This window comes from Hipposideros armiger, unplaced genomic scaffold, assembly GCF_001890085.2.
Source record: "Hipposideros armiger isolate ML-2016 unplaced genomic scaffold, ASM189008v1 scaffold_1031, whole genome shotgun sequence".
NCBI classification, from domain to species: Eukaryota; Metazoa; Chordata; class Mammalia; order Chiroptera; family Hipposideridae; genus Hipposideros; species Hipposideros armiger.
Genome location: NW_017732381.1, coordinates 147314 through 166284, shown reverse-complemented (window position 1 = coordinate 166284; position 18971 = coordinate 147314). Strand labels below are relative to the sequence as shown.

Sequence of the window (18971 nt, the reverse complement as noted above, 5' to 3'; positions counted from 1 at the left end):
CATAAGAACACTGGACAAGCTTGCTTAAGGTAAAGATTGACCATTTACTAAGGAAGATATAGGCCTGGGGCTTGACTACCTGTCATTACCTGTCCAGTTAGGAATTTGTCATTAGACCATTCTGTGTGACATTTGGTCACTGAGCTTGTCAGGTCTGCTGCATAGCCCCCTTTTCATTCACAGTTGTATACATTTGTGATGGAATAAGTGTTGTATTTCAGATAAAGGTTAGGAAAATGAATTTCCCCCCTATCCAAATTCATGGTACCTAGAATTTTGCTCATGTTTAAGATCTCCTATATTAATTAGAACTTGGTGTTTAGAAGTTTAGTGATTTAGGTTGTTTAATAATTTTTTTATATTGATATGAGAGATTGGGGCTCTGAAGGCCTTCAGATATGCACTTAGTAGGTATTATAGCTAAACACCGGGTAATGCTTTATTCAGATTGAGTCCTTTATTTTAATATTGAGGAGGTTTTAGGCAAATGGACAGCCTATACTGGAGGCCTCTAGAATGTAGTCTTCACGTGCCATCCATTGAAGCATTTGTGATTGGACTTGCTAGTAAATTCTTTTAGGTACCTAAGAAGATTTTGAGTTGTATTCCAGTGCTTTTTCTTTCCATATTTACAAAATCTAAAACCATTGACTCTTTCTCTAAGTTTTTATTGTGAAAATTTTCAGGCATGTAGAAAAGTTGAAATAGGCAGTTGACCATCTGTATGCTCACCATCCAGATTCAGTAATTACAAATATTTTGCCATCTTAACCTGTTTTTTAAAATCAGAACTTAGGAAATAGGTTAAAGACTTTTGAGCACCCACAGTAAGCCCATGTTGCTACCAATTCCAAGTGTGGCTGCTTTCCCCCAAACTGTTAAAATGAAATTTCCTATATGTAGAAAAGTTGAAACTATAAGTGAATTAGTAAATGTACCTTCCATTGACGTTCATTTGCTAATATTTTGCTGTATTAACATTATTTGTTCTTAAGCTATTTGAAAGATGGAGTAAATTTCAGACATCATGAGACTTGTGGGGTTTTTTGTTTGTTTGTTTTTTGTTTTTTTAAAAAGCTTTTACTGGGGAATTGGGGAAGGGGAATATTGTGTTTTTCCAGGACCCATCAGCTCTAAGTCAAGTCATTGTCCTTCACTCTGAGTTGTGGAGGGCGCAAGCTCAGCTCCAAGTTCAGTGGCCACTTTCAATCTAGTTGGGGGAGGGGGGCAGCCCACCATCCCATGCGGGAGTTGAACTGGCAGCCTTGTTAAGAGCACACGCCCTCACCAGCTCAGCTCAGGCGCAGCTCACTGGCTCATGTGGGAATCAAACTGATGACCCTGTTGCTCAGAGCTCGTGCTCTAACCAACTGTGCCACCCGGCTGACCCCAACACTTGTTAAAATAAGGATATTTTTCTTTGTAACTCCAATATCATAAATAAGAAAATTATTTTTTATTTAATATTTAGGTCCTACTCAGATTTTATCCATACGTCCTTCACTTAGATATTTGTGAGAACATCCATTCCTGCCACCATGTTGAACCCTCTGTGACAACAACTGTAACACAATGTGTTGGCAGCCCGACTTCAGCTGACACTTGTTGTGTCTGATCATGAGTGCTCCTGTGATCCAGGTGTCAGTACCTCTTTGGGACTTAGCATTTTTGCTTTAACAGTTTTAGATAGTTATTTTCTTTTTATAAACAGCACTGTTTGGTGATAGTAGCTGGCAGCAAATATTTTGATATGTAATTTCTGTTTTGTTTATACTGCTTTTATATCTGAAATGTTGAAACACCATTTCTTAACCATTTTGGAGACGGGATATGGTGGCATTGATTTTTGTGGTGCCCTCTTCCTTTATGGGAGCAATCTATATGTTTGTTTTTAACATAGGAAATTTATCTCAGCAATATTACTTGCAATTTGTGTGACTGCGCGAGCTATTTTCACTTCTGTGAAGCCGTTTTTGAATTTCCAAAATAGAACGGTTATTGTCTGTGCCTTCTGGTGGTTGTGAGGAGCCTGTGAGTTGATCATGTACCACCACAGTGCGTGACACACAGTGTGTGCTTTGGGACACATGTTTTTCTGTGAAATAGTTTGTGAGAATCTTGTGATCCCTTTTGAGATTACAGAAAGAGAATTTTGAGTTTCAAAACTAAGTTCATGACTGTTGGGAAAATTTGGGGGAGCTGAGAGAATAAAGAAAGAGGCTGACAACTCCAGCATTTCATCACGAGTTTATTAAGGAAACTTCCATAGGAGGTGCGTCTTGGAGCAGAGGCAAGACAACATGGGTGTCCTTCTTGCCGCATGGCAGGTCCTAAAGAGTTATATAGGACAGGACAGCCTGTGTGGGGTACGGGTGTGGGACCCGCCCCGATAAGGGAAAATGCCTTACGTGCTTGCCCAGGGCAGGGCAGGGCAGCGCGCAGCAGCCTGTTCCAGGAACCAGCACACCATGGGGCATAGGGAAGGGGTTGATCAGGCAGTCTGTGTTCTGGCCCCAATCTAGCTTGAGGGTCCAGCAGCATCATGTCATAGGACTGTCTCTCCTTCACAGTGATGCATTTTAAAGATGATTTAGCAAAATTGCAAGGCTGGATAGTTAGCTATATTTAATAAAGAATGAACTTAGCAAAGGGAAATCAGGATCCCCCGCCCTTACTTTTTATTATGAAAATTTTCAAATTGAAATAAAAGTTAAAAGAATAACATTAGTATGCTGTTCACCAGATTCAAAATTATTTGCCATTTTCTCTTTATTCTTTGTATGTGTATCATTTTTCTGTTAACCATTTGAAATTAACTGCAGACATTATGAGTCTACCTCAAGAAATTTCAGCCTGCATTTCCTAAGAATAAGTACATTCTCATGCATAACCACAATGTAATTTTGTGCTTTTAAGGTTAATAATTCTATACTTTCATATACTATTTAGCCCCTATTTAAAATTCCCCGTTTGTCTTAAATATCCTCTATAACTTTTATTTCTCTAAACCATCCATTCATGGTTTGCTTATTGCATTTAATTATTGTCTCCCTTTAGTTGCTTTTAATCTAGAGCAGTTATGTCTACCTTTTTTCATATGATAATGACTTTTCGAAGAATATGGCCCACTGGTCTTGTAGAAACTTCTCACTTGCTCCTGTATCACCTGTATTTCTTATACACTGGAAATTAGGTCTAGAATCGAGTAGATGTAGATAAAGCGCTTTGGGCAAGAATGCACTCTAAGCGATACAATGTACTCCGATACATTGCGATACAAGCGAGCGATACAAGCGATACAAGTGTAACGTCATATCTGGAGACCTCAGTAAAGTGAGTGTGCTCAGTGTTAGTGGTGCTGAATTGTTTGGTCCCTACGTCGTTGTGAGGCAGCGTTTATCATCAGGTAATCGTGGGTCATCCTATGGTGCTCTGCAGTATTGTTCTCCTCAGCCTAATGATGGTCTCTTGGTATACCAGACTTTTTTTTTGGTTTTATTTTTTTAAAAGATTTTATTGGGGGAGGGGGTCAGCATTGGGGAATTGGGGAAGGGGAGCAGACAAGTTGCTGTCCTTTTGTTCTTCAGTCTAGTTATGGAGGACCTCGCTTCACTGGTCCAAGTTGGTATTATCATTGTGCTCTTCCCGGGTGAGGCTGATCGGTCACTGGCCACTGGACGGCCGCTCACGGCGGCTCTTGGCAGCTCATGCCAGCTACCGGTTGCTCACAGTAGCTCATGGCAGCCACTGCAGCTCCACCTTCACTGCAGCCTATGCCGTCGCTGGCGATTCATGGCAGCCTAGCTCCAGGTCGAGCTGTTGTTCACCATCTTAGTTGTAGAGGGCGCAGCGTCACTGGCCCTCATGTGGGATCCGAACCGGGGCCCTGCTGCCCAGAGCTGGCATCCCAAGCCAACTCTTAACCAACGTGCCACTCGGCCGGCCCGGCAGGACTTTTTTTATGACCTTGAAGTTAAGCTGCATTTAAGAGCATTTTCTGTAATATTCGAAAAAACTTGTATAATTCCTGCTATTCTAGAAGTGAGATTTTGCTATCAGCATGTAAAGTTCAAATTTTCCCCCCTCATTTTGTCTTATTTACTAAATTAGGTAAAAATAGCATGTTTCTTAAAAAATGAAAAAATTAAGTTTAGCCCTTTCCAGTCAAAAGAGAGTGAGATTTGTTTCAGGAAAGCTCCAATTCATTTCAACTTTCAAAGCATTATGTGGCAACTATTGAAGCAAAATGAAGCCACAGTTTCATTAGTTAGCACTCTTCAGTGTTTTCCTTTTACTCAGTCTCTGTACATTTCTTTCTGGTCTTACAGGAGTTCGGATAAGATTTGGTAGTTGGAATATTAATTCCAATTCAAAAATAGGGAAGGACTTTTATCTGAAATTTTGCGTTCTTGTTTAAAAAAGCTCCTTGTGTCCTTCCTTCATTGCAGCTCTTCAGTTTACATCTTATACTTTTTTAAAGTATAACGAGTTCAACCTGAAAATTTTAATTAAGTGGTAAGCAATAGAAAGCATTACCAAGATAAGCTTAAGTCTAGAGAAGAGGCTGCACATCCTTTAGAATGGTGGTGGGCTAAATTTTTCTTGTCACAGAACCAATGTAATTTATTAAGTTAGGCTACATTGACATTTGTGTAGGTTAAAATATTTCCCAGTCTTTTAAGTAGCCTGGTAAATAGACGCAGAGAAAGAGAGGAGTCATGGGATGTTTTTAAAGTTGGGAAATATTACATCAGTTATTGTATGCTGATGGGAGTATTGTAGTGGTAAGAGAGAAATTGATACAGAAGACAGATGAGATTGATAAGACAAGTGAAAGGGTCGAACTTAAATACAGTTCATGTTACTGTATCAGCAGGAGATAGCAATTAGTTGGTGAATTTGGTGGTGGAAGATGAGTAGTTCTCTTTTGTTGGCTTCTGTTTTCCTAGCAGATAAAAAACTCATCTGCTGACGTTGGGGTGGTATTCTTGAATGCCTACTTGAGACATGAGATGATAAGTTCGCAGTTTTTCAGCCAAAGTTACCAGCTTAAGTTGTAGGCATAGTAGACGGGGAGCTGGGTTATGGTTTTGCCACAAAGGTTACAAGAAGAGGAGGGAGAAAATGGAGAAAAGCAAGGAATTCACTGTAGTGGTTGACTGTCCATGGACTTCAGTCAGCCCCCAGGGAAGACGATGGGCAATGACAGAATGGTCATGATGGAGGTAGTGGTTGCACCAAGGAATTGTTGAAGTGAGGGGTGTGAGTGTTCAAATTGTTGAAGAGAGGTGGTTCTGAGTGTGAGGTGCTTGCAGCCAAGAGCCCGGAGGTGTTGCAGCCATAGATGGTGAAATGGGCAGTTGTGGCAGGAGATAGGTGGCTGGAGGGGGGTCGGTAGTCTGAGTAAGTATGTTAAAGAACCAAGGAGACAGGCTATTGAAAGGATCGTATGTTGCCGAGAATGTGATGACAAGGGTAGAAAAACAGGCACAGCAGGTACCAGAGTCTTCAGTTATGGGCAGGATGACAAGAGGCTTAATAGTACAACGGGGCTGTTGCCCTTAGGGGTGCTGTGGCACAAGCCTCCATGTGGGGGTTTGGGCACAAGAGAGTGGAAGTATAGACAGTGAGGCGTACACACAACAGTACTGCAGAGAACTGAGGGGTCGAGGGGACATCTGACAGACTTGGCTAGAGGCAGACTGCCTTCCAGAAGACAGAGTTTGGACATACGGGAAGGAGAGTGGTTGAGTCCCAGTAGATAAGGATAGATCAGTGTGGGCAGACTTGAATGAGGGAGATGTCTGGTGCTGAACATGGTAGAGGGATGTAAGCTTGCATGGCTGTTAGATGGATTCTTAGGAAAAGATGGGTGACCAACCAGTGGTCCTGACAGCACTGCCCTAGGCTTGGTCTTAGGTCTTTGGGGCCATGAGGCAGGCTGGTTCAGCTCTTAGGAAGAGCACTTTGGACCTTGACCAGGGAAGAGTTACCTCCAGAAAAGATGCAGCCCCTTGGTTTTCCTCAGAATTACTTACTGCCAGTTGAGACACTATTTGTTTTCCTTACTTATTTGGGTACTGTCTCTCTTCTCCCTACCTAAGCTCCAGTAGGCATTCAGTGAATATTCATTGATGCATTATATAATCCATTCACTTTTTTTTTTTTTAAGATTTTATTAGGGAATTGGGGGAGGAGAACAGTGTTGGGGAATTGGGGAAGGGGAACAGCCAAGTTGTTGTCCTTCAATCTTAGTTGTGGAGGGCACAGCTAGCTCAGCTCCAAGTCTAGTCGCTATCTGGGCCGCTGGTCAGCAGCTTGCGGCTGCTCAGCTCAAGGTGCCGAGTTCAGTCTGTAGGTGGGTGTGGCCACCATCTCATGCGGGAGTAGAACCGGCAATCTTGTTAAGAGTGCATGCTCTAACCACTGAGCCACGGGCAGCTCAGCTCAAGGTGCCTCCTTGTTCAATCTTAGTTGCGGGGGGCGTAGCCCACCATCCCGGGTGGGAGTCTAACTGGCAACCTTGTTAAGAGCGCGCCTTCTATCCCCTGAGCCACCCGGGTTGCAGCTCAGCTCAAGGTGCCAAGTTCAGTCTTTAGTTGCGGGGTGGTCATAGCAGATCATCTTGAACAGGCAACTTTGTTGTTAGGAGCCCATGCTCTCACCAGCGGAGCCATCCTGCCACCTGTTGGCAGCTCAATGGCAGCTCAGCTCGGGTACAGCTCACTGGCCCATGTGGGAATCGAACTGGGACCCTGTTTCTCAGAGTTCATGTTCTTAACCAACTGGGCCACTCTGCCGGCCCAATCCATTCACTTTTAAATCTATTATCCTTGAATAATAGAAGTTTTACATGGTTAAGAATTTTTACCAGTTAAACTGATTCCTCTCTCCGTCATTAATTAGGCTTTTTAATTATTTTGACTACTTTGTTACATTTTAGTCTAGAAAATTAATTCAACATTGCCTTTAATTCTTAAACCTGTGAACAAACACATGGCTATAAGTTATAGACATGAAGACTAATACATGAGAACCAAATGTAGTCATGTGGAGCAGTGGACCTTTTTGTGTTTTATGAGAATATGTGTTCAAATATGTTTTACTATGTGGACTGAAACTGGAACCAAATTGGCTTAAATGATAACCTGCTTCTATAAGATGTCTTAACTTTTGCATGAGTTGAAGTTTCTTTGAGGGTCTTTCAAAGTTACTGGATCTTTTCCTTTGGTGTCTGCAAGCTTGGGAGCAGAAAGGGAACTGGAAAGTCTTGTTGGCTATAATTGTTTCTCTTACCCAAGGCCCTGGCCTGCTGACCTTGCACTGAGCTGTGGCTCTGTTTTGAACTTGACTCCTGTGCTGTCTCCTCTCCAGTTGTTATTCCACCCTTTCTCTACCCTGACCTCACATGTCGCCACTCCCATGCGATGGGTCTTTGTGTCCCATCAAGGAGATGGGGCCTGCCAGTCCAAATCTCTTCTGGCACCCCAGCCAGCATCCACCCTTTTCTGACCTTGACAGCAGAATGGATCGAGATACTATGTGGGAAGCCGGATGCTGTACTGTGTCCCAGTTGACCTTTGAGGAACTGTACTTAGGGGTCTTGCAAATGCCCCAGACCTACTCATTGAAGGGTCTAGCACTTCCTTTTCTCCCTCACTCTGAGCTGTCCTAGGCACCTTGGTCTGAGGAAATAAAGTTAATTGCTTCTGGGCAGGGTGCATTTTAGCTAATGTTATGTTTAAATTTTTTTTTTTTTAAAGATTTTTATTGGGGGATTGGGGGGATGGTAACAGTGCTGGGGAATTGGAGGAAGGGGAACAGACAAGTCGCTGTCGTTTTGTTCCTCAATCTAGTTGTGGAGGATGTTGCTTCACTGGCCCAAGTTGGCACCATCATTGCGCTCTTCTCTGGTGAGGCAGATTAGTCGCCGGCTTCTGGACGGCCGCTCACGCTGGTTGCTGGCCACACACGGCAGCCCATGGCAACCCACTGCCACAGGGACTGCAGCCCACGCCGTCGCCGGCGACCCATGGCAGCCCAGCTCCAGGTTGAGCTGCTGTTCAGCATCTTAGCTGTGGAGGGCAGTGTCACTGGCCCTCATATGTGGGATCCGAACCGGGGCCCTCTGGCATCCCAAGCGAGTTCTTAACCATCGCGCCACTCGGCTGGCCCTGTTATGTTTAAAATTTGATGTCACATTTGATGGCTTACTTGGATAATTTTGCTCTTGTGATGCTGTAGTAATGAACTATTATTTCACTATTTTACAGAGTGCTTATGATTTCACGTATTTTTGCTGAACTTGTAAAAGAGGCACTTGGATGATGGATTAACAAGAACATTGAAATTCTGTGCACAGTTTCAAATTGGAGCATATTGAATCTTCACCCTAGTTCAGCAGCTCTGCTGCTCACATAAATACAGATGAATGAAGACCCCATTCGGGAAGACACCTGGCCAGCGGTCCAGAGCTGATGCAGGTAGGCAGTGCAGTTCTCTGCATACCTTAGTGCAACAAACTGAAAAGAGCTGTAGAATTGAGGACTACTTTCACATAATTCCTAGCGGTTTGCTCTTCTTAAAGCATTGTGGTTTCCAGTATTGCATACATATACATGTGAAAAAAACCCGGTTTAGTTTTTTGAGAGGCGGAGGTCATATTTTTTTTCCTGTGGTCTCACCTTCTAGCAAGTTACAGATGTGCCAGTAAATTTAGCAAGTGAATTGTAAATATCTAGTTAATAGGATTATAGTATATAAAGGATTTGTCGTTTCTTTTTGAAAGACATGACAGTGAGGCGACTAAATGAATATTAGATTTAGTAAGATAGATATTTATAGCAATTTTAAGGAACAAAGATAAACTCAGAGTTTTTGTATATTTATTTGAAAGAACTTTACTGGAATGAAATGCATGAAAATGACTATTGAATAGAAATTATTCTTATTTTTGTGACAGATAGCTAATATAAGTAGAAGGTTAGACTTTGTATGATTTTTACCCACCCCCAAAACAAAGATAAATTATAGTATATGGCTACACTATAAAATAGGTAAATGGTATTTTCTATAGGACTTAGATTCTTTTCTCTTCTAGAAATACATTTGAGTGTTGAAAAAGTTTATCATAACATTTTAAGGTTCTTTGATAAATGAATCTGAGAATTAGGGTAGCAAAACTCTTAATCTTACAAAAATGATTGCAATGTGATTTAGAACTATTTCTTATACTTATTAAATGTAGTATTTGGAATTCTTTTGTAGAAGAGCCACAAGGATTCTGATTTTTAACTACCCCTTTTTTATTTTAGTTCCTCTTTTTCAATGATGATATTGATGTAACTGTTCAATATTTGTCAATAAGATTAACTTGTGGTAGTGATGACAGACTGCAAGTAAGGCATCTGAGAGTGTTATTCAAATCCCAGCTCTCATCAGCTCTATCCCACTCTCATTAGCTGTATAAACAAACACTGCTACATTTTGTATCTTCTTGAGCCTTGGTTTTTCTCATCGGAACAATGGGACTCTTAGGGTATGTACTTGTTGGGGTTATTATGAGGAATAAATGAGCTTATGTGTGTTAGATGCTTAGCTAGGTGCCTGGCACATTATAGCTGCGCTATAGCTGCTCTACAAAAAGCATTGTTCATCATACTGTTCACAATAAAATATTTTTTGTTTCATCTCATTAGTTGCAAAAATTGCTGTCAAGTTTTTGGTCAGTTAAACTTTCCATGTTTCTGTCATTTGAAATAGTAATTCATTTTCCAAAGTTCTTTTTATGTACACCATCTGAAATTTAACACTCCTGTTTCCTTCACTGATTTTGAAGTCACCTTGTTAGGAGAGCAAGCTGATTAAAGTGATGTGTAGTATGGTATAAGGAACTGAAAGAGTTAAACCAGAGATGTTACTGTTTTTAAGGGAGAGATTGTTAGTACTTTGATCTTCTATTTTATTTATTTATTTATTTATTTAAATATTTTTTATTGGGGAATTGGGATGGGAACAGTGCTGGGAAATTGGGGGAAGGGGAACAGACAAGTCGCTGTTGTTTTGCTCCTCAGTCTAGCTGTGGAGGACGTTGTCCCACTGGCCCAAGTTGGCACCATCATTGCGCTCCTCCCGGGCGAGGCAGATCAGTCGCCGGCTTCTGGACGGCCACTCACTGCTGGCCGCTCACGCTGGCTGCTGGCTACATACGGTAGCCCATGGCAACCCACTGCCACAGGGGCTGCATCCTACGCCGCTGCTGGCGACTCACGGCAGCCCAGCTCCAGGTTGAGCCGTTGTTCAGCATCTCAGCTGTGGAGGGCAGTGTCACTGACCCTCACATGTGGGATCTGAACCGGGGCCCTCTGGCATCCCAAGTCAGTTCTTAACCATCGCGCCACTTGGCCGGACCCTGATCTTCTATTTTCTTACTCTTTGTTATTTCTTAGAGGTATGGCATAGGGCTAAAGACAAAGTAGGTACTCTGTAAATTCTAGTTGGCCTTTTAGAACAGAGGTCGATCTGTTTCTCACTGTTGTGATAGATCCTATTTTAGAAAGATTGCCAACTCCTTTATCAGTATTGTTTATAAAATTGTCGTAATCATTCTTCCTGTTACATAGACAAAGGCTCTGTTGCTTTTAGATCCATATATCAGTAACGAATGTGCCCGTTTACAAATAAAGGGTTTCTTTTTCTTATGCAACAGGAAGGCCTAGGTAGGCATTCCAGAGTTGATGTGATGGCTCAGCTCTGCCCTTAGGCTGGTGTCATCTCAAAGGTTAAAGCGGGGCCTTCAACAGGTCCAGCTCCTAGGCATCTCTTCCCTGGTGGGCCTTGGGGGTAGCTGGGCTTCTTACATGAGGCTTCCAGAGGGAGTGTCCCAAGAGAAATTGGCAGGCGCCTCTGAAGTCATACAGGTTCACTTCTGCTGTAATCTGCTCATTGAGGCAGTCACGGTGCCTGCCCAGGTTCAAGGGAGGGAGCATGTGCTATACTGAATGGGAAGAGTGTCAAAGAATTTAAAACTGCCACTGTGGTAAATAGATTGGGCAGGCAAGTCCCAGTACCTGACACTGTTTGACATAGTGTGAGGGAGCGATCAAAATTTGAAAATTGAATTTTACATTCTTCTTATATATCTAGTTCAACATATCAGAGATTTCTATTTTAAAAATTACAGTTTTATATAATTAGGTTGGAATTTAATTGGTTACTAAAATAATAGTTTATATATACCTAGTGATGTTGGGCAGCAAGTTTTATTACATGATATAACTTTTTTCATTTATTTTCCCCCTGGAGTTAGCCTCTACTTTTACTAGTTTACCAAAGGCTGCAGTTTTTCTCCTTTTATGAAATACTTTAATCAGACTGATAGGTACAGGGAATGGTAGTAATAGATACCCATGTACCTAACATTCAGATTTAACAACTAATTTTTGCTATATTCAAATATTTTAAAAACTTTGATTTTGTTTTTATTAAATGGATAAAAAGTTCAGTTAAAAATGTCAAGTAGTGCCAGAGACTTATAGTAAAAAGTAGACGCTCCATTTATTGATTTTGTTTTTACTTTCAAAATTTATAAATAATGAGTACACAAATTACTCTCTTTTCGGACAATTTTAAATATTATTGACATCTGTTGAGGATTTTGGCTTTTTCACGGACATCTCCTCCCCCATTAGCCTCCTAATAAAGATCTTGACTAAAATTATTTATTATTTCTATTATATGAATACTGAATACTTTTGAGTCAAGTAATGCAGTATGATTACTTTTTTCTTTGTATAGCATTTTTTTTCCTCTGGAGTTTAGTGATTGCTTTATTTTTTTTAATACTTGCTTAAATTTCTTTGCAATTTGAAGTCACTTAAACCCTCCCATAGCTTTATAAAACTCCTCTCAGTATGATTTCCTGCATGTCAAATGTGATAGATAACTCATCTGTTTGTGATTTTCTTAGAGTTTTTCTAGTGCCTTCTGTCCTTTTCTGATCTGTGTGGATTGCGGTCTCCACCTGCTGCAGCATCATTGCCCTGGAATTCCTTTTTCCTTGGATTCCTTTTGTTTCCTGGATGCCAGGTCTTTCCTTTTTTGGTGGGACCTCTTGCTTAGGCGAAGCATGCACATCTTCAAAAGCTTCAGGAGTAGGCAGTGAATAAGTTGGTTGTTAAAGCTGCAAGTGGAATGAATGGGTGCCGATTCATTCATGCTTTTTACTTTTGTACATGTTGGAAATTGTGTCTTGTCTCTAATAATTTTTCAAAAATACACATAGAAAATGAAGGTTTTATTGACGTTGCATCAACGTTGTCCTTATTCTACTCTTATGCTCGGTTTTTGGTGGGGCAAAGGATTCTGGGTTGGAAATGACTTTTCATCCAAAATTTTCCAGGCACTACTCCATTCATTGTTTTTTTGTTGTTGTTTTGTTTTTTAGCTGAGCCATCCCGCCACCTGTTGGCATCCATTCATTGTTTTTGAGATCCCAGTGTTGCTATTTGGGGAAGTTGGATGCCATTTTCATTTCTGAACCTTTGTATGTATGTGTCTAGCGGTTTTTCCCTCTTCTCTAGAAACTTTAAGAATTGTCTTTTTATGTGTTCTGAAACTTGACAATGGCATATGTTAGTTGGGTCTTTTTCATGTATTGTTTCAGGCTTTTCAGTCCTTGGATTCATCCTTCATGTGAAATTCTGTTAACTTCTTTGACCATCTTTCATTACTTCTCTTTTCTCTGGAATAAATGCTACTTGGATATTATGCCTCTTAGGTCGTTTTTTTGTTTGTTTGTTTTTAACCTCCAATTATTCATTTCCATCTTCCATTCTTTTTTATTTTTTTAGATTTTTGGGGAATTGGGGGATGGGAACAGTGCTGGGGAATTGGGGGAAGGGGAACAGACAAGTTGCTGTCCTTTTGTTCTTCAGATACTTTTCTCTCGTATCCTGCAGTAATTGAGAAAAGATTGTGTGAGATGTAAATTCTGAGCCCATACATGAATGTACATGTCACTTGTAATTTAGCTGGGTACAGGGTTCAAATCGTTTTACCTCAACTTTGAAGGCATCATTTATCTCTTGTTGTCTAGTCCAGTGTTGATGGTAGAAAAATAGGTCTAGTACCTCTTCATTTTTTAAAGGATTTTTAAAAATACACTTCATTTCTTTAGAGCAGTTTTAAGTTGACATCAGAATTGAGCAGAGTATACAATGATTTCTCATACACCCACTTCATCTCCCCACTGACAGAGTCCCACACCAGTACATTTGTTAGAATTGATAAACCTACAGTGATAGATAATTGTCACTTGGAATCCATAGTTTACCTTAGTGTTTTACATTCTTTGTGTTTTAGATTCTGTGGGTTTCGACAAGTATATGATGACATGTATCCACCATTATAGTGTTACACAGAACAGTTTCACTGCCCTAAAAATCTGTGCTCTACCCATTTATCGCTACCTCCCCTTAACCCCTGGCAACCATATTTCAGTTACAGTTGACATTCAATATTAAATTACTTTCAGGCATACAGCATAGTGGTTAGACATTTACATAACTTACAAAACAATCCCCCAATAAATCCAGTACCCCCTTGACACCATATGTACTTATTACCATATCATTGACTATATTCTGCATGCTATACTTTACATCCCTTGACTGTTTGGCAACTACCAATTTGTACTTCTTAATATCTTCAACCACTGACTTATTATTGTCTTCATAGTTTTTTCCAGAGTGTCATAGTTAGAATCATACAGTAAGTAGCCTTATCAGATTGGCTTCTTTCTTGGTAGTGTATGCATTTAAGATTTCTCAGTGTCTTTTCATGGCTTCATAGCGCATTTCTTTTTAGTATTGAATATTTTGTCTGGATGTAGTGTAGTTTATGAAGTTACCTACTGAAGGACTTCTTGGTTGCTTCCAAGTTTTGGCAATTATGCATAAAGCTGCTACATCCATGTTCATGTGTTTGTGTGGACATGGTTTCAAGTCCTTTGGGTAAATGCCAAGGAGCATAATTGCTGGATCATATAGTATAGAGTATGTTTAGTTTTATAAGAAACTGCCAAATTTGCATTTCCATTGGCAGTAAGTGAGAGTTCTGTTGCTTTTCATCCTCTCTAGCATTTGGTGTTGTCAGTATTCTGGATTTTCACCATTCTAATAGGTGTGTGGTGGTATCTCATTGTTTTGAGTTTACATTTCCTTGATGACATATCATGTGAAGCATCTTTTCACATGCTTATTTGCCATCTGTATTATCTTCTATGGTGAGGTGTCTGTTAAAGTATTTGGTCCATTTTTAAATCAGGTTGTTTTCTTATTGCTGAATTTGAAGAGTTCTTTTATATTTTGGATAGCAGTCCTTCTTCAGATGTTATTTGCAAATATTTTCTCCTAGTCTATGGCTTGTCTTACTCTCTTGACAATGTCACACAGCAGAAGTTTTTCACTTTAATGAAGTCCATCTTATCAATTATTTCTTTCATGGATAGGCCTTTGATGTTGTATCTAGAAATTCCTCAATGTAACCAAGGTCTTCTAGATTTTCTCCTATGTTGTCTTTTACGAGTTTTATAGTTTTGCATTTTATACTTAGGCCTATGATCTATTTCGAGTTAATTTTTGTGAGAGATGTACAGTCTTTGTCTACATTTTTTTTTTGCTTGTGGATGTCTTGTTCCAGCACCATTTGTTGAAAAGACAATCTTTTCTTTGTTGTATTGTCTTTGCTTCTTGGTCAGAGATCAAAGATCAGTTGACTGTATTTATGGGAGTCTATGGGCTGTGTATTCTCTTCCATTGGTCTGTTTGTCTACTCTTTCACCAATAAGAGTAGACAAATAGATCTTCTATTGTGATTAGCGTAGCTTTATATGAAGTCTTGAAGTTGGATAGTATTGGCCATCTAACTCGTTTCTACTTCAGTGTTCTGTTGGCCTTTCCTTGTAAACTTTAGAATCAGTTTGTTGATATAGCCACAAAATAATTTGTTAGGATTTTGACTGGGACTGCATTGACTCTGTAGATGAAGTTGGGAAGAACTGACATCACGACAATATTGTCTTACCATCTATGAACATGGAATATCTGTCCATTTATGTAGTTTTTGATTTTTTAAAATCAGTTTTGTAGTTTACCTCATATATGTCTTGCATATATGTGATATGCAGTGATGTCCCCTCTTTTATTTCTCATTTTAATGATTTATGTCTTCTTTTTTTATTCTTAGTTATCCTGGCTAGAGATTTATCGATTTTGATCTTTTCAAAGAACCAGCTTTTGATTTCATTGATTTTTCTGGTGATTTCCTGTTTGAAATTTTATTGATTTCAGTTCTAATTTGTAAAACGTCTTTTCCTTGGCTTACTTTGCATTTAATTTACTCTTTTTTTCTAGTTTCCTAAGATGGAAGTAAAAAGATTTTATTAGGGAATTGGGGGAGGGGAACAGCGTTGTGGAATTGGGGAAGGGGAACAGACAAGTTGCTGTCGTTTTGTTCTTCAGTCTAGTTGTGGAGGACGTTGCTTCACTGACTCATGTTGGCATTATCATTGCACTCTTCCTGGGTGAGGCAGTCGCTTGCTGGCCATTGGACGGCCACTTATGGTGTCTCATGGCAGCTCACAACCGGCCAGTCCCACTGCAGCCTACACAGTCGCTGGTGACTCCTGGCAGTCCAGCTCCAGGTCGAGCTGTTGTTCACCATCTGAGCTGTAGAGGGCGCAGCGTTACTAGCCCTCATGTGGGATCCAAACTGGGGCCCTGCTGGCTCAGAGCTGGCGTCCCAAGCCAACTCTTAACCAACGCGCCACACAGCCGGCCCTGGAAGTTTAGATTTTAAAAAACATTTTAGATCATTCCTATTTTCCAACATACGCATTCAATGGTATAAATTTCCCTTTAAGCACTGCTTTCTCTCTGCATGCCACAAGTTATGGTAAGTTGGATTTTCATTTAGTTCAAAATGTTTTTCAATTTGTCTAGAAATTTCTTCTTTGAATCATGTATTTAGCAGTGTGTTGTTTAATCCCAAGTAGTTTGGGATTTTCCAGCTACCTTTCTGTTACTAAATCTAGTTTAATTCCATGTGGTCTGAGAACATATGTGGTGTGATTTCTATTTTAAATTTGTTAAGGTATATTTTATGGTCTAGAATGTAGTCTATCTAGGTGAATGCTCCATGGGAGCTTGGGAAGGTGTAGTTTGCTGTTGCTGGATGAAGTAGTCAATAGATGTCAGTTATATCCAGTTGATTGCTGGTACTGTTCAGTTGAACTATTATGTCCTTACTGATTTTCTGCTTTTTGGATCTGTCCATTTTTGATAGAGTGGTATTGAAATCTCCAGCTATGATTGTGGGTTCATCTATTTCTCCTTATAGTTCTGTCAGCTTTGCCCCATGTAGTTTGATGCCCTGTTATTAAGAGCATCATTAACATTATTAACATAACATTAAAGATTGTTATGTCTTATTGGAGAATTGAGAGAATTGGAGAATTGACATCTTTGTCATAATGGAATGCCTCTCTTTTATCCCTGATGACTTTTCTTGTTCTGAAACTTCTCTCTGAAATGAATACAGCTAGTCCTGCTTTCTTTAGATCTTTGTTAACATGGTATTTCTTTCTCCATTTCTTTACTTTTAATCTAAATGTATCTTTGTATTTATTGGGTCGTTGGGAAAATCATGATGTATTTTTCTGTTTTTCAATGCAAAAATGCGTTATGACTTTCCCGACGCCCCAATAAAATGGATACGATATGGTCTTGTTTTTTGATGGCCAAAGACAGTTTCTCTCCTTTTTTAATGTATTTTTATTGGTGTGGTTAGACCATTGATATTTAAGGTGATTATTGATTAGTATTTGCCATATTTATTACTCTTGGGTTGTCAGAAAAGTCATGACGTAGTTTTCTGTTTTTCGTTGCAAAAATGAGTCATGACTTTTCCAACAACCCAACGTTTTCTATTCCTTTGCTCTTGTTTTCTTCAAATTTTTGATGTCACTCTTTATCTGCCTTGTCCAGTTTTTTGTTTTTTTTTTTTAAGATTTTATTGGGGAATCGGGGGAGGGGAACAGACAAGTTGCTGTCCTTTTGTTCTTCAGTCTAGTTGTGGAGGACATTGCTTCACTGGCCCATGTTGATATTATCATTGCGCTCTTCCCAGGCGAGGCAGATCAGTCGCTGGCTTCTGGAGAGCCGCTCATTGCGGCTATTGGCCGCTCACGCTGGCTGCTGGCTACACACGGTAGCCCATGGCAACCCACTGCAGCAGGGGCTGCAGCCTACACCTTCGCCTGGGATTCATGGCAGCCCAGCTCCAGGTTGAGCTGTTGTTCAGCATCTTAGCTGTAGAGGGCAGTGTCCCTGGCCCTCATATGTGGGATCCGAACCGGGGTCCTCTGGTGTCCCAAGCCACCTCTTAACCAACGCGCCACTCGGCTGGCCCTGCCTTTTCCAGTTTTAATTGAACATTTTACATGATTGCATTTTTTTCTCTTTTCTAGTGTATTAATTCAGTTTACCCTTGAACATTGTGGGTTTAAACCCTGCAGGTCTACTTTATGTAGATTTTTTTCACTAAATGTTGTCGATGTATTTTCTTTCTTAGGATTTTCTTGATAACATTTTCTTTACATTACTTTATTGTAAGAATACAGAATATAATACATATAACATAAAAATATGTGGTAATTGTTTATGTTATTGGTGAGGCTTCTGGTCAACAGTAAGTTATTAGTAGTTAAATTTTGGGGCAGTCGGATGTTAGATGTGGATTTTTGACAATGCAAAGGATTAGCTCCCTCCTACAGCATTGTTCAAGGGTCAACTGTATGGTTTAAAAGAAAATTTTTTTTTAAGCCCTAGGGTTTGCACTACACGTTTATAACTATTCCAGGTCCACTTTAACCCTGTAGTGCTTCCTTCCTTCACTAGTAGTGAGAATACCTTATAATACAAAGTATTCTAAATTCCTTTTCTGGTCCTCCCTTTACTAATATTATTCTGAACAAAGTTATCAGTTCAATTATAACTTAAGAAAAATGAAAGTTTAACTTCACTTGTTCCATATCTTGGCTATTGTAAACAATGCTGCAATGAATGAATAGAGGGGTGGGTGCATATGTCTTTTCAAACTAGTGTTTTGGATATCTTTGGATAAATACACAAAAGTGGGATTGCTGGGTCATATGGTAACTCCATTTTTTAATTTTTTGAGGAAGCTCCATATTGTATTCCATAGTGGTTGTACCAATTTGCAAATCCTATCTATAATGCATGAGGGTTCCCTTTTCTCTGTCCCCTCCCCAAGACTTGTTGTTTGTTGTTTTATTGATGATAGCTGTTCTGACAGGTGTGAGGTGATATTCCACTGTGGTTTTAATTTGCATTTCCCTAATGGTTAGTGATGATTAGCATCTTTTTATATGTCTATTGGCCACCTGTATGTCCTCCTTGGAGAAATGTCTATTCAGGTCCTCTGCCCATTTTTAATTGGACTTTGTGCGTGCGTGCGTGCGTGCGTGCGTGTGTGTGTGCGCGCGCGCACTACGTTGTATGAATTCCTTCTATATTTTGGATATTAACCCCTTATTGGATGTATCATTTGCAAATATCTTTTCCCATTCAGTAGGTTGTCTTTTCGGGGTTTTTTGTTTTTTTTGGGGTTTTTTTATGGTTTCCTTCACTGCAAAAAGTTTTTAGTTTATTTTTTCTTTTGTTTCCTTTGCCTGAGGAAACAGCCCAAAAAATATTGCTAAGAGTGATGTCAAAGAATTTACTGCCTATATTTTCTTATAGGAGCTTTATAGTTTCAGGTCTTATATTGAAGTCTTTAATCCACTTGAGTTTATCCTTTATATATTGTAAGACAATGATCTAGTTTCATTTCTCTGCACATATCTGTTCAGTTTTCCCAATACCATTTATTGAAGAGACTGTCTATACCCC

At 39.8% G+C, this 18971-nt stretch overlaps 1 protein-coding gene across 2 annotated transcripts in view; it reads left to right on the top strand.

Moving 5' to 3' along the window:
• SPIN1 (spindlin 1) overlaps window positions 1-18971 on the top strand; it is a 69675-nt gene that overhangs the window by 16290 nt on the left and 34414 nt on the right. For both annotated transcript variants that reach the window (XM_019631664.1, XM_019631666.1), the window contains exon 2: window positions 8274-8483. In XM_019631664.1, the coding sequence (XP_019487209.1) occupies window positions 8432-8483 (52 nt within the window). In that variant the 5' untranslated portion in view covers window positions 8274-8431. The remainder of the gene's footprint in view (window positions 1-8273; window positions 8484-18971) is intronic.